Here is a 15,781-nt window from a genome sequence, read left to right as displayed (position 1 = left end):
ACAAAGAGCCATTTCTGGAAGCACCAGGGCATGACCCCAAGTCCACTTCACCTGCCCACCAAGACAGAAGTCCTGCCGTGGTCTTTCCTCTCCCCTGTCAGGCTCTTTGCATGATGGATGGGAATAGTCTCCCTCACAACCCTATGGGAAGGAAACCTACTGGAAATCTTTCTCTTCGTGCTGTGAACTTGTTTATAAGATTAAAGGCAGGTATGCTTGGGAGGACCAGGCAAATGCTGTAACATTATTTTTAATAATTCAGGGCACACCAAGTTCAAACACAGGTCAGGGTGGTTTGTTGTTTTTTTTCTTGGCTCCTAAAGCAAACTCTGCTTACACCGTCTCCTTTCCAGCAAGAGAGGAAAGTGGGTAACAGGCTTAATTCCAGCACTTGCTCCTTATTAGTTGCAAAAAGGGGACACCGTCGGCGTGTTTGTCAAGACAGCGGTGTGTGCTGCCTTGGTTTACGAAAACCCTATTTGTAGCTCATGGGCCCCAGGTGACTACCTTGGGTGTGATTTGTTCCTATCCTGTCTATGGCAGCAGACCATATTATTCAACCAGGCCTTCCCTTTATCAGAACAGGATCTCTTTTCATCCCAAGGACCTTATAACGAAAGACCAATCTACAAAGCCGTAGTGAAGTGATGAGACTGGACAGCTGGTGTGAGAGAAGCCGGCACTGCCCTTTGGAGGCAGCTGAGTCCTGGTTTGGGTGAGGCAGGCTCTTCCCAGGCAGCTGCCCAGAGGTGTCGATCTTGCCCTGAAGTGAAGCTTTGCATCTCTCTCCTAGTGATGTCAATTACCATGTGCGTCTCTTTGCTGCACAAGATGTGACGTTCTTCCTTGGGCTAATGCAAGACAGCCTTTTAATTGCATGGAAGAGTAACTTCCAGGCTGCCAAGTGGAGGGACTTGGGGAGGGAGAAGGCTGGCTTCTTAAACAAACTCCAGAGCAATGGAGAGAAAGGGAAGCAAGGAGGGGAGCGGGGCAGGTGTCTGCCTTTCATCTGGATGTGCAGGATGACACATCTGGTGCCAGGGAAACTGCTATTTCTAACTGACGGGAAGCTTTGCAGTCAAGGGAGGGCTGAGCTGTCAGGTGAGCCAGAGATCAAGAATTATCATGACAGCTTCATGGCATGTGAAAGGCGCTGTGAAGTGCGGTGTGATTTTAACCAGCGGTGGTTAAATTAGCTTCCCTTGGACCTGGTGTGATGTGTAGTCGGAGAGGGGCCGGTGGTGGCTGGGAGTGCCGGGCGTGGAAGAGGTTGCAATTCTGAAGCACCACCATTTAGAAAAGAAAGGGATTGTGGAAATTGGCTCCTGGTTTCTGAATTTTGCTTCACAGAGGTGCCAGGCGGTGGTGATGGCTTTAATTAGTAGTGTGTCGATTCCTGCGGTGAACCTCTCTGAGCCCCCTATTATAAATATTCCAAGGACCCAAAGTGAACCCCTTCCTTGAACTTCGCCAATTTAAAATCCTGTCAAAATCTAGCCACCTGTACTTGCCGGCCAAGCAGCTTGACTAACCGTTTTACCTTGTGCTCTCACGTTCCACAGGATTGTCTATGCAAGACTGAGCCGGCCGCCAGGCGAGGGAGGGCGTGCCTTTCTGAAAAACTTCCACTCAAAAGTGAGCCGAGGAAGCGCCTTTTAATAAGTAATCAGCCGGAGGAAATCAGCCTCTATCTAGCCGTCTAGTAATGCTTGCCTGTGCACCGGGGACTTTTCCAGAGTCTGGAGCAGCAGGGTCTATGATTTGATGAGCCCTAGCTTGAGAAACTCTAGAGAGAAAAGAATAACATGAGCAATCTTGTGTGTGTGTGTGTATATATACACACACACACACTGCCAATGTATATCGTGTATAAATTAGAAGCTGCACATTAATACTCGCTGGCAGTTCTCTGCCAAAGTTTTACATAAATTATCTCATTATCTCACTTTATCCACGTGGGTGGATATTCTGCTGCTCTTTGAAAGATGAGGAGACAGGATCAGAGAAGCCAGTAAGCAGCAGACCTACTGGACATGGGTCTGTTTGACCCCATAATACACACTCGTACCCACGGCCTCCAAAACAAGAAAGGCTTAACTTTCACAAAACCCCCAGGTTCTCGTAGTTTTAAGCGGCACAGCCAACACGCCAGCCCTTTCATTAAGTCTGGGTGCTCGTGAGCTTGCACTTTTCCCCTTCACAGCTTTCCTGCGGAATCTCAAGCCCTAATCTCTGCAGCGGGCACCCAGGAGACTGTATTCAGAAGAACCCCAAGTCTTTGTGATGCAGTCCGCCCAGGACCCAGGGTCCATGGGGAGTCTGTCCACACTGACCAACACCAGGGCAGTGAACCTGAGTAGCCCATCTGAGCTGAACAAGTACCAATTGCTCATTTCCAAATCCTGCTTTCCTGGGGTGCACCCAGCCCCCACCGAAGCTGGTCGGGGAGTGAACGGCCATTCACCTGTCCAAACCTGGGATTTATGCTCCAGCAGCTCCCTTCCGCCCACACCACAGCATTGTGTACGGCAAACACAGATGACCTTTGCAGTGATTTAATCTCAACGTGCTTCCAGAGAGCAAACCTGTTTTGTATTGACATTGTTTGGAACAAGTTCTGCCTATGTGGACTCCCGCAGCACCTGCCCCTGGACTCTCAGCCCCGAGAGGCCAAGTGCCTCTAATTCTGAGAATAAGGGGGAGGAGGGCGCCTTGAAAGCATCCCCAGCTTCCATCCGTCTGAGTCTTCGGTCCACTGGCTTCAGGCAGCTGAAGTACTCCCCTTCCTTCCAGGATTTTCTAATCCCTGTCTAGGAGGGGCGATCGCGGGCTCGGATTGGCCCACTGGCAATAGGGTGCTTTGTGGGACATTTTCTTACAAGTCGGTTCCCATGTGGCATTTGTTAGTCACAGCTAATTATTAAGTCTTTGGCCAAGGCAGTAGACATTGTTCCCTTGGATTCCTCCCTCCTCCCTCCTCCTTTCCCCCCTTGCCTCCCCACTGCTACAGAACAAAACTCATTGTGGGGCTCGGGAGGTCGGCTGTGCACACGTTTCCCAGTGAACTCCTGGGGGGCTCACTGCTGGGGTTTCGTGTTTCAGGTTGAAACTCAACTGGATAAAGCATTATTCATTGATGCTGACACAGTCGGTCTCCGCTCTGTGCAGCTATTTCTCCCACACTGGACTTGGTCCTTTACAGGCAATTTAGGTAATTCATTGAGGGCAATTCACAGCAGTTACTCAGAACATTGATAGCCTGCACAGAATGACAGAATTTGGGGATTTCTAGATCACAGAAAGATTATCGAGTGTCAGGTTTTGCCAGCTGTGCTCAGAGGCATAGGTCAGAAAGGAGGAGGGGGCTGAGTGAGTGAACAGGCTCAGAGCCCCTTCGTCCCCGTCCCCTGGCAAGAAACACCCCTGCACATACCTGCTTTGGGTCTGGGGCTTCTGCATAAGATTTCTGCAGCCTAAAAGCGATCCTGAACTCCCGTAATCACATCCACCCATTCATTCTTTGCTCAGATGAGGAAACTGGCCCACTGAGGACCTTCTCTTATCCAAGGGTCTTGTGCATTAGCGAATTGATGCCAGCATGCAAATTAGCACATGGGTCTCCCATTTCTGTATGCCCCACTTATTACACCATGCTGGGATAATTCTGGAGCCCATCACTGGGCTGCTTTTCCCATTTCCTGGTCACTGTATTATGGAAAAGGCCTGATCTAGGGGATCTAGAGGAACAGAAAGCATCCTAGAGAAGCCGTACCAGCATTGTTGAATTCACACTGCATTTTCACTAAGAGCCACTTCCGTCCCACAATGCCACGGAGCCCTCTGGAGTTGCACAGTGCACAGCCTCAGAGACCGTATGGATCAGCCCTGTTTACTTTATGTATGTGAGAGCCAAAACCAAAACTGGGCTGGAAGGTTTTAATTCAGCATTGTGCAAAGAAAGAACATCGGCTTTGCAGCCAGCAGGTCTGGGTTCAGATCTCAGTTCCACCACTTAGTAATCCTAGGAAAGTGAACAAATTACTTGATATCACTGATCTTCAGGTTTTTAATCTAAAAACAGAGCTGATAATACCTAGCCCGAGTATTGTTATGAGGAGTTAAATGTAATAGCCTATGTAAAACCAAACCCCTACGTAAAAACGGATCAGGGACTTAATAAATGTTCGCTTTCATATAACTTAACCTCTGTCTCATGTACATACAGGTTTGAGTCAAAAGAAAAGCCCAACATTTTCAAAGTTTACCCTTAACTTGGAAATGTCTGGGCTTTGTCACAGGCTTAACATTAACCAAATAAAATTTAAGGGACCTCTAGACCATGGACCTGCCTTAATCTTTTACAGAGCACTTGTAAAACTGAGCATTTCCTGGGGGAATAGGGCTGTAGGTTTCCAAGAGAAAGTTCTATGAGGGAAAACTGGAAAGAGTGAAAAAAATAAGTCCCGTTCTTTGACGCTGGAAGCCCCTGGGATATCCTCGGGGTTCAGGGGCTGACTGCCCTCAGACAGACTCTGGCAGTGAAATCAGAGCCCCTCATTGTACCAACTACTTGGGTGTGCTTGGGACTCTTTCAAACCCTTCTTTATTCGCCATTCAGACAGGAACCATAGGCCCAGAAGCTTGTTTGCAAAATCTAGGAAAACAGATGTTTTTGCTTATTTTTCTCTCTCTCATGCCAGAATGCTCACTGAATCTTCATTGGGTTCTGAACTTGCCTTTTTTTTTTTTTCTTTTTACTTTTAAAACAAATCTTGGAAGAGGTTATTATTGTAAAGTAAAGGGGAAAGATGGGTATCCCAAACTGGGAAAACTCTATTTTAGAGTCTAATGAAAATGTTTACGATCCTGCAGTCTGGGAGTCCTAGAAGGCAAGAGAGAGCAGGGTGGACTCATTAAAGCTCTGAAAGGGTCTACGAGGCCTCACCCCCATACCCACGATGCCTGGTGCATCCCTGACAGACTGGGATAAGAAAGTGAGCACTGCCTTTTCCTCAGAGGAAACTAAAAGCAGTGCCCCTAGCCGAGCAAGACAGTGTGGCTGTGGAAGGGCTGTGTTGATTGAACACATGCTGTGTACCAGGTGAGACTCAGGCCACTCACAGTCCGTGGATTTTATAACCAGCTCAGACAGTTTAGATACTGTATTAGTTTTCTATTGCTTCTGTAACAAATCACCACAAATTTAGTGGCATAAAACAACATATATTTATTTTTTAATGTATTTTTTAATTGAAGTTTATTTGCTGTACAATATTATATATACAGGCATACAATATAGTGGTTCACAATTTTTGAAGGTTATATTCCATTTATAGTTATTATAAAATATTGGCTATATTCTCCGTGTTGTATAATATATCCTTGTAACTTATTTTAGACCTAATAGTTTGTACCTCTTACTCCCCTACCCCTATATTGCCCTTCCTTCCTCCCCTCTCTCTGCTGGTAACCACTAGCTTGTTCTCTATATCTGGTGAGTCTGCTTATTTTTTGTTATATTCACTAGTTTGTTGCATTTTTTAGATTCCACATATAAGTGATATCATACAGTATTTGCCTTTCTCTGTCTGACTTATTTCACTTAGCATTAGACCCTCCAAGTCCATCCATATTGCTGCAAATGGCAAAATGTGATTCTTTTTTATGGCTGAGTAGTATTCCATTGTGCATATATACCACATCTTCTTTATCCATTCCTCTAAAACGACACGTTTATTGCTTCACCATCTGTTGGTCAGAAACCTGACATGGGTCTCACTGGGCTGGAATCTGGGTGTCGGCAGGGCTGTGTTCCTTTCTGGAGGCTCTGTGGGAGCATTTGTTTTCTCTGCTTACCTTTTCCAGCTTTTTGACACTGCCCACATTCCTTGGCTTTATGTTCCTCTTCCTTCCCCTTCAAAGCCATCAACAGCAGGTTAAGTCCTTCTTACATTGCACCTCTTTAATTTCCTCTTCTACCTCCCTTCTCCACTTTTAGGGACCTTGTGGTTTCACTGGGTCCTCCTTAGGTAATCCAGGATAATCTCCCTAGCTTAAGGTCAGCTGATTAGCTCCCAAACAAACTTTTAATCCACCTTTGCCATGTAAGGTAATATATTTATAGGTTCCGGGAATTAGGACGTGGACATCTTGGGGGGTGGGTAATCATTGCCAATAGGTACATAGGTCGTTTCTACACTAAATACAGTGACTGTATATATTAGGACTCTTTCGGTTGCAAGAAACAGGATCTAACTCAAGCTAATCAGAAGAAAAGGATTTCGCTGGCTTACATACTTGGAAGAAAAATGTGATTGGCTTCAGGCACAGCTGGTTCCCCATGTCCAACAAGGTCATCAAAGCACTCTGCTTCTTGGCTTCGCATTCTTTGTGGTGATTTGCTTCTCAGTCACAAGCTTATCTGCATGGTGGCCGAGATAGCTCCCAGGCAGTAGCAGGCTGACGTAGTTCTCAAGATAGGAGAGAGGAAACTATGACTTCTCTTTAGGTAGCACCAACAAAATCCTGAGGATGACGCTCCTTGGCCCAACTTGGGTCATGTGCACATCCCTAGACCAGTCACTGCTCACGGAGAGGCCATACGCGCTTCATTCTGAGCGGAGATGAGTCAGCCTTACCAGAGCACATGTACTGAGCGGGGGAGGGAAAGGTACTCCATAGGAAATTAAAATGTTGTTACCAGAAGAAGGCAGAAAGAGCTGGCTAGGCAAAAACCATTGGTGGGCACTTCAGCATCTTAGGGCTGTGGTATTCTAGTCCAGTGCTCGTTTGGCTTCAAGCAATAAGACACTCAAACTTGAAAGAGTACGGAGGGGGCTCACTCAGGGCAAGTAGTAAGTTAATTCAGGTAGTATACAAGAAGGGGAATTGCATGCAGGGTAAGAGTCTGGGTTTTGCAACCAAACTGCTTGGGTTTATGTCCAATTTATTGGCTGTATTTACTTGAGCTCTCTGTACCTCATTTTCCTCATCTGTAAAATGTGGTTAATAATAGCACCCACCTCATGAGCTGGTTGTGAGGTTTCAGTGTGTCAATACAAATAAAGTACTTAGAATAGTACCTTGACATAGAGCAAACACTCAATAAATAATAACTATAATAACGATTACTGTTGTTATATAGCTATTGTTATTACAAGTAAGTTTCCTGAGGATGGCTTAGGGACTCGGAAAGTGGTTAGGGACCAAGTCAGATACTTTCTTGGTTTCTCTTTTTCGAGCTGAGGCCACACAGTCTCTTATCTCTGGAACTTACTCTCTCAGGCACCTCAGTGGGAACTGCGGTTCTTACCTGTAAGGTGAATTTTCACATGGCTTTCAGGAGCCATCCTTTCACCTCTGGCCTTGACTATGCATGCCCACCACCAAATGAATGATGGTTAGTGTTTCTGAGTGCAGAGTCTTGAAAGACACTGGTTAGTCTGGGCCATGATTGGCTTTAAATAATAATGCCCCCTGTTTGATTAGCTGTGACAGACCAGGTGCTCTTGTACCCAGGGTTACCTCTCTCAGTAGGCATGGAAGGGGCAGCTTAAGCTGAAGGCAGAAGTTGGGCTTAGCCAGAATATTGACCAACTTGTCTTTGACGCCTACGCCCTAGCAAACTGGAATTTTCCTCCAGGACAAAGAGAGTCAGTTTCAAAAAATAATGGTTACATCTAGATGTTTGGGAATAGGACAGCATTGGGAACTGTTTTGTTCTGCTGTGATGTAGCCTGTAGTATTTGTAGAGAAAACTTGATCATCCTCCCGTTATTATACATGGTAGAGACGTTTTCAGCTCCAGTTAGAAATGCTCACTGGATGGATGAAGATGCCATTCGTTTCTACGTAGAGCATCAATCTCAGAAACGTATTCCTGGAGCAGAAGTTCCCGAGAGGGTGGAATGCTCACATTCACTGTCAGGAGATTGGATTCCAGAGTGAACAGGGGTGTCCCCAGAAATCTTCCCTTTGGTGACCGGAGGAAAGTTCCACTTTGGCTTTTTGTTCAGTGTCCCACCTCACCTTTCAGAGCCCCACCCCCACCCCCCGCAATATTTTTTCAGCATTCTCAGTCCGGGATGTTCAGAACATCTGTGTGTGTGGTGGTTTCTGCCTTCGGAGCACTTGTCCTTTTCCCCAAGGATTTCAGTAAGAATCTTTCTAGTGAAGCCATTCCACAGTGATGGGGAGGAGGAAGGAGGGCTGATGGAATTTCTTAGCCCTGAGGCACTGCAGGAAGGATGGACATGCTTCGGATCTGAGCTGGGCATCTTTAGGAAGCACTGAGATTTGGGGGAAGACAAAGCATTGTTAAGATTTTGATAGGGGTCTGCTGGGAAAGTCTCCACTGTAAAGGCTCTCGTGCCTCTTTCTAGTTGAACAATTTGTAGGCTCCACACTTGCTTTCAAATGAATTGGTTTTGAAGCAGTCAACAAAAAAGCATCCTGCTGCCAGGGCCAACCATCAAAAAGAGAAAAGAGAGCAATGCAAACCGTGGGGGAATGTGCGGGAGAGAAATAGTGTAGAGCGGAAACGTGGCTCTGCTGGCCTGATACCATGTGCATTATCTCCCCCAAAGGACCCCGTGGTTTAATGGTTGGGGCTTTAACCTGCCCAGAGGTCAGTCTCTGCTGGACAAGTGGAACCTTATCCCTGAGGGCATCGACATACTCATGACACACGGACCTCCTCTCGGTAAGTGAAGCAAAGGTGTACTTTCGTCATACGTGATGCCTTTTTTTCCCAAGCATAATGAATAATGCTTCAGGGACATAATCATTTTCCTCCCCAAAAAAAAAAAGTGAATACAAAAAGAAAAGTCAGTGTCTTTAAAGAAACCCAGTATGATAATTGAACTCAGCAGTTCTGCTGGGCTTACAGGTGTTCTTGAAATTAAATTTTTTGATTTAGTCAGGTCAGGGAAAATCAAATGAGTATAGAGCACCACAGTCTTTTGAGCTTGATAATTTATTTTAAGAACTATATTCACTTTGGAGTAAGGGAGTGGGAGGGGGAATGGAAGGAAGACACAGACCTCCCAATCACAGGGCTTTTGAATGGTAATGAAATGATGGAAACTTTCGTTCAAAGTAGTTCATTTTGCTTTCCCATATAGTAGTGGAACCTGGGAGATCTTTAAGTATAACATCAAGCTAATTATACAAGAAAAGAATCCTTTTTTTTTTCTCTTTTTTTAGCTAAGGTGTTTAGTAAGGACTTACGTTGAATATTACTTAAAGATACTCATCTTATGGGCTTCCCTGGTGGCGCAGTGATTGAGCGTCCGCCTGCCGATGCAGGGGACACGAGTTCATGCCCCGGTCCGGGAAGATCCCACATGCCGCGGAGCGGCTGGGCCCGTGAGCCATGGCCGCTGAGCCTACGCGTCCGGAGCCTGTGCTCCGCAACGGGAGAGGCCACAACAGTGAGAGGCCCGCGTAGCGCAAAAAAAAAAGATACTCATCTTATAGATACAGTGAACCTGCATCCAGGCTTAGATTGCCAATACGCTTCAAAGCTACCTTCAGTCACCCAGATTATAGGTCAGAAGATGATTGTTTGATTTATATAATAATCTTCTAATTATTCATGAGCTTGTTAGTGGTTTGGTTTAGCCACAGAACATTTTTCAAACAGGACTACCACCTTGATCTTCCCATCTACTGGGTGTCTATTACACCAGCAGCCTTCCTTGTCAAACTAAGGTATGCTCAGGCAATCCAGATGTTTCCCTTTTAGTAGGACAGTTTCCTCTTTTAAAAAATTATACGAAAAACCACATAACATGAAATCTATCCTCTTAACAAATTGTTAAATGTACAGGGCTAGAAAAGTTTTCGTGATCATCTTGCTTTGGAGAGAGGAGGAAAGCAATACAAAAATAAATGATGTTCATCATTTTTTTCCTGTGGTTTGGGGTTACTATCCATGTCACTTCCCTCCTCTGTCGGCCTGAAAAATAAAAAATCTAACACGCATCCCCTAATGTGAATTTAATCTTTGTAGATATTTTCCCCTTCACGCCACTTAGTGCTGCCTTCCTGCCCTTACAAGGGAAGTGGTCTGTGTTTCACAAAGAAACAGCGGAAGGGAGGACCAGGGCATGAGCCACAGTGGCACATTTTCATGATGGGGGGTGGGAGGGAAGCAAGAGAAGGGAAGGCAGTTCTGTTGCAGGCCGGGAAATTGTACAGATTTGCACAAGATCAGCACTTCCTGACTTTTTTCAAAGCTTCAGAATCGCCATCCCCATGCTCTTTCCCTACCCCATCCTGCCCCCTCCATACTTTACAAGATTATACTTATCAATAACCTTTATCAAGCCATGATTAATTAATTTCCCTATTTTGCAATCATTAGAGACTAACCAAATCATTGAATTGCTGGCTAAATATTCTGCTCAGCATGAGGTACACAGCGAGACCCTACAGAGACCACATCCCAGCCAAGCTGATCCTTCCCCCTGAGCAGCCTAGTTGGGTGCAGGCTTAATCCCCCTTAGGCTGTGTACTGTGAGGGACTTGGGCGTCCTCAGCATAGAAACATTTACATACCTGAAGTATTATTTGGAATATAACTTTGAACAGAACAGTCCATTCACAGACTTCATCAAGTCATTAATTTTTGTACAAAAGCAAGTGGCATTCTGGCCTCCAAAGAATTCAGACATTCCAGGAACTCTTTTCTTTTTTTTTTTTTTGCGGTACGCGGGCCTCTCACTGTCGTGGCCTCTCCCGTTGCGGAGCACAGGCTCCGGACGCGCAGGCTCAGCGGCCATGGCTCACGGGCCCAGCCTCTCCGCAGCATGTGGGATCTTCCTGGACCGGGGCACGAACCCGTGTCCCCTGCATCGGCAGGCAGACTCTCAACCATTGCGCCACCAGGGAAGCCCCCTCCAGGAACTCTTAATAGAGACGCTACCATCCCTCTCATTGTAGTAAAGATGGAGTAATCCAGAGAGTGGCTGTGCATATAGCAGAGTAAGACCTACATCAGGGAGTTCCAAAATAAAATGTCAGGCAAAGTTTTCATAAGGTAATGTTGAGCCTTAATCAGTGTAGTTATTGGGATTTTTGTGAACATTCTGGACTAGGAGGTAGGGGGTGGGCGTGGGGATTGGCCTTGAATTCTCTCCTGCTAAGGGAGCCATGGCACATGGGACTTCACTATTATGGTACGAGCAAGACACTTTCTTAGGCGATTGCATGTGAAATGAGATGTTTTCCCTCTTCAAGAAAAACACATCCATGAGGGAATATGCCAATCACTGTGGATTAGAGAATTTTCCTTCTAATTAACCAAGTTTTGAAATCCCTGATTGGATTTGTATAGGGTTCCTACTTGTATCTGGTGTTTTTCCCATATTTTCTGCCGCTCACCAGCCAACACGTCTTTACAGAGATGCTAAACCTTCATTTTTACCGTTTGCCAAACGAAGTGGAATAAGCTGGCCTGTCCCTTTCTGCCTGATCATTTCTGAATAGTAGAAATCAACTAATGGAGCTATGGAATGGGTTCCCACTGATTATGATTTAGCCTTTTGTCCTATCTGCTTGCTTTCTACCCCATCCCACTGAGGTGATTGGATTCCATTCCGGGCCATAATCATTCAGATAGCTGACTTTTGCTATGATTGATGTCAGTTTTTATGGATTTTTTTCCATTAGACTTAGAACGAAGTGGCTTTTGCATAAAGACAGTCAATCAGCCCCAGCTTCATGCATGCCACCACAGGGTCACCGTGGTTGCACTATTGTTAAAGAGGAGACTGGAGGAGGAACTTGGCATTCCCAAGCTTGGGTCATCAGGAACCCAGGGTTAAGAGCTGATGTGTCTAAATTTAGAGAGTAAGGTGGGACTTCCCTGGCGGCACAGTGGTTAAGACTCCACCCTTCCACTGCAGGGGGTGTGGGTTCGAGTCCTGGTCGGGGAAGTAAGATCCCGCATGCCACGTGGCTCAGCCAAAAATTTAAAAAAGAAAAAGAAAATAAAGAGAGCAAGGCATCTTGTGGCCAGTTTACAGGAAGCCCTTGCTAGCCCTTCTTCTTTGAACCATCTTGAAGTAGACTGCTATAAGAGAGATACAATAAAAAAAGAGAGAAAGTAACTGAATTGAGAGAAAAGAGAGCTTATGGGACTACAGGGAATAAATGTCATTGGGCCCATGAAGAGTTGAAACCCAGGGCTGAATAAATCAAATCCCTCACAGAAAAAAAATGTTAATTAACGGGAAGAAAAAAAAAAAGGAGAAACCAAAAAGAAAAAAAAAAATTCAAGAACCTAAAGAAGACAAAGTGACGAGTGAAAAGTTCCTTAAAAGCCGTTGTGAGCGTTAATGGAGAGGCTAGGATTACAGATCATGTAATAAACCTTCTGTGAGTTATGGCTTCCTGAAAGTCTAAATGAAACCTTACCTGGAGACAGAAAATTAAGAGTATTGATTGCATTTTACTCTTAGGTTTTCGAGACTGGGTTCCAAAGGAACTTCAGAGAGTGGGCTGCGTGGAGCTTTTAAACACAGTCCAGAGGCGAGTCCGGCCCAAACTCCATGTGTTTGGTGGAATCCATGAAGGTAAGACCGGGAGAAAGGAGTTCACAACATGTTGAGTCATTATCCGTGATCTCATTCACAGTGGGGACCTTAGTTACACCAGGAGTAATTGGCGTGGTGGTTTCCAAACTCTTTTTCCCAGCGGAACCCTTTCATGAGATGAAATCTTAGGAGAAACACATATATATAAAGCTGAGAAGTGTTTTCTGTGGAGCTGCTCTCTTTTAAGCAGAGTGGAGAGTAAGAAACCACCTTTTGGAAAACCCAGCACTAACCCCAGACAATTTCTGGAATCTCAGGGCTCCAGTGAAGAATGTTCGATAACCACCGCTTGTAGAGAAGCCCTGAGGGAATAAAGGACAGATTTTCTCTTTAAGAGCATCAGAAGAAATGGCCTGGATTTAGACTAAATAACTTCTATGTCTTCTTCTACCTAAATATTGTGTTTCATATGGAATACACACAAAGACCCAGGAAGACAAGACTGTCTAAAAAATAACTTTGGGTGTGCAATGAAAGATACAGAACTGCAGTGATAGAACCCACACATTTGCAGGCAGACATTTCCTTACTAATCTCAGAAAACCATTTCAGACTCCTCAGAAATCATCAGTGCTATACGCTCGGGCTGAGGTTAAACAGCATAATTAAATCTCCCCTAGGTGGGAACTGGTCCAGTGGCTGTTTTCTGCTTTCCCAGGTCATCTAGGATCAAGTTCACAGAACCGGAAGGCCTCACGGGAACCTTCAGGACTCTAGTTTTGTCTCTCCGGACTTTTTCAAACCAGGGGTAACTGGGCCTTGGGACAGACCCGAGGCCTCTTTCAGCAGGCCTTAGATTTTCTGGCCGTACCGGCCTCTCCTGGTTACAGACATTTGTGTGCAGTGGGTGCATTTATGTAGGCAGCCTCCATATTCACTGCAGCCCCTGCTTACGGCTGTTCTCTGGAGTTATTTATGAACCTGCAACAGGTGAGGAGTTTAGGCCCGACCCAGCAAAAAGTAAAGTTTGCTTTTCAAAGCCCTCAATCCAGTGGCTTCCTGGCTAGGCAGGTAATAAACAGCATATTGAAAATCATCCTGCAGAGGCCAGAGAAAGTCCATCTTGCTCCAAGTCAGGCATGAGCTGAGTGGATGGAAAGCAGTGGCAGCGGGGGGCGGCTCCCCAAGAGTGGATGTCATCCTGCCCTGACGTTAAGCCATACTCCCTGAAAAGGAGCGCACTTCTCTAAGGCATGATAAAGGCTGAGGGGAGGGAATAGGATGCGAGATGGTGTCTAAATAGCATTTCTGTGGAGCAGTTATCAGGTTTGAATTCCTGCATCGTGCCTATAAGTTTGCATTTCATCTTTTTTTTTTTTAAATCATTAATTAGCTTTAAACTAGCCAGACAATTGGGGAATTCCACTGAAGTCCCAAAATAATAAACTTGCTTAAAAGAGAGGAGATCATATTCAAATAAACTTTGTCTTGCTTTTATTCGCTTAAGACAGCTGAAGAGGGCAGAGAGAGGGCAAATACCAACCTCTTGATGGAGAGAGATAACAAGACTTTATGACCCCAGAACTAAACAGTGCACATTTGAAATGCTTCTTTTCCTTTCTTAAGAAATTTTTCCATTGACCCTCATTAAGCTCTCCACAGGCTTACTTGGAGAAATTTTAGCAAATGGAAGAAAAAAAATCTTATCAGTTATTTCTATAAGTCCTGATAATTTTCTTTTTTCACAGAGCCTGATACCAGCATAGAATTACAAACTTAATTGCAGAGGCTGTAAGACAAAATAAGGTATCCAGGGAAATGTGCAAATTTGCAAACCTGCTAGAAATTTCAACATGTTAAAACTTATAAAAGGAATATACGTACCAAAGACCCAGAGAAACTTTCTTAGCTTTCTTCCAATAGGTCACAAGAGGTTTATACTGCCTATGGGAAGTGTTTTTGCTTGATCCAGTGTCCAGGTAAGCGTAGGAAGCAGGGTCCTATGGTGTCCAGATCACTTGGACATTTGATTACCTGATTCTCTTGGATGGAATGGAACTCAGCATTAAAGCCACACAGTTCAAGTAAGATAAGGTCACTTATTGTTAACTTTCATTGAGGCAGTTTAGAGCTTATTTTATAGGTAAGGAAGCTAAGCGTTCACCTGTCCCAACTCCCAATGCAATACTCTTTCCCTTCTCACCTGTCCTGAAGCCCATTTGAGGTTTGGATGATGGATGTGTTTGCCCCTGAGGGGTTTCTTATGTTACTCATTCTCTTCCCTGGAACTCGATAGTTAATACAAGGGCTTTGAAATGAAAATCATATTTTAAAAAGAGGAAAAGCTGTTTTTTCTTTATTTCCACTAGTAGAGAAATCACAGCCTCTCCCCAACAAATCTAGTGTTGAAATAAAATCTAGTGTTGAAAGAAAAAAGAATCACTTTTCTTTGAAGTAGAGGATTCTCCCTTTAAAGAAAGTAAAATTGGGAGGCAGCTTCTGAAAGCTGTAATATCTGGGGGATGCTCTACTGAATTTCATCTCACTGCCCACTGGCAAAGACTTTTTGTTTCCCTTGTCTGATGGCCCTGCATTGAATCACTGTCATTTGTATATTTTACAGTAAGTGTGACACTCTATCTCCACAGGTTACGGCATTATGACCGACGGTTACACAACGTACATCAATGCCTCAACGTGTACAGTCAGCTTTCAACCGACCAACCCTCCAATTATATTTGACCTTCCAAACCCACAGGGTTCCTGAACCTCCAAATGCCCAATTGGAATGTGAGGAAAGGTCTAAAAACTGCCATTTTTCTAATTATAAACTTACATTCTCTTCCTTGTTTATTTCCAGATCATGTGAGTTCTTTTTGTAAATTGCTGGAACACAAATGATGCTAGAGGTTGTGCTTCTTCTTTATTTTTTTTTTTTTAAATGGGGCATCCATTTGGAATCAAAGGAGCGTTGTGAATGTGTAAAATGACTTCTGTTTTCTCAAAGGCCACGCCATTGTAAATTGTTAGTGTTCGCCAAAGGACAGCCAAGCTTTCTTTTGAAAAGGTGACAAAAGTCTTATTTTAATATGCTTTAAGCTGGAAAAAAAAAAAGAAACAGGTAGACAGTGTTTTAAAAACCACCCAGATTTGCACAACTGTTTTAAGAGTATTGTCTGAAGTATTTTATTTTTTGACGTTTTGTTGTTGTTGTTTTTCTTGGGAATGCTTCTTTTTTGCAG

General features: G+C 44.6%; 1 protein-coding gene across 1 annotated transcript in view; it reads left to right on the top strand.

Moving 5' to 3' along the window:
* The window catches only part of MPPED2 (metallophosphoesterase domain containing 2), a gene marked incomplete at its 3' end in the record, with an annotated part of 166,949 nt that extends 151,643 nt beyond the window's left edge, over positions 1-15,306 (top strand). Inside the window, exons 4-6 of the mRNA XM_082844359.1 lie at positions 8,586-8,701; positions 12,465-12,578; positions 15,188-15,306. Coding sequence (XP_082700485.1) covers positions 8,586-8,701; positions 12,465-12,578; positions 15,188-15,306 — 349 coding nt within the window. The remainder of the gene's footprint in view (positions 1-8,585; positions 8,702-12,464; positions 12,579-15,187) is intronic.
* Between the last annotated feature and the right edge of the window lie 475 nt (positions 15,307-15,781).

The sequence above is a fragment of the Leucopleurus acutus genome (genome assembly GCF_964270905.1).
Source record: "Leucopleurus acutus genome assembly, chromosome: 8".
In the NCBI taxonomy this organism is placed as follows: Eukaryota; Metazoa; Chordata; class Mammalia; order Artiodactyla; family Delphinidae; genus Leucopleurus; species Leucopleurus acutus.
Note: the sequence above shows the minus strand (reverse complement) of the source record. Positions and strands in the feature narration are given on the sequence as shown.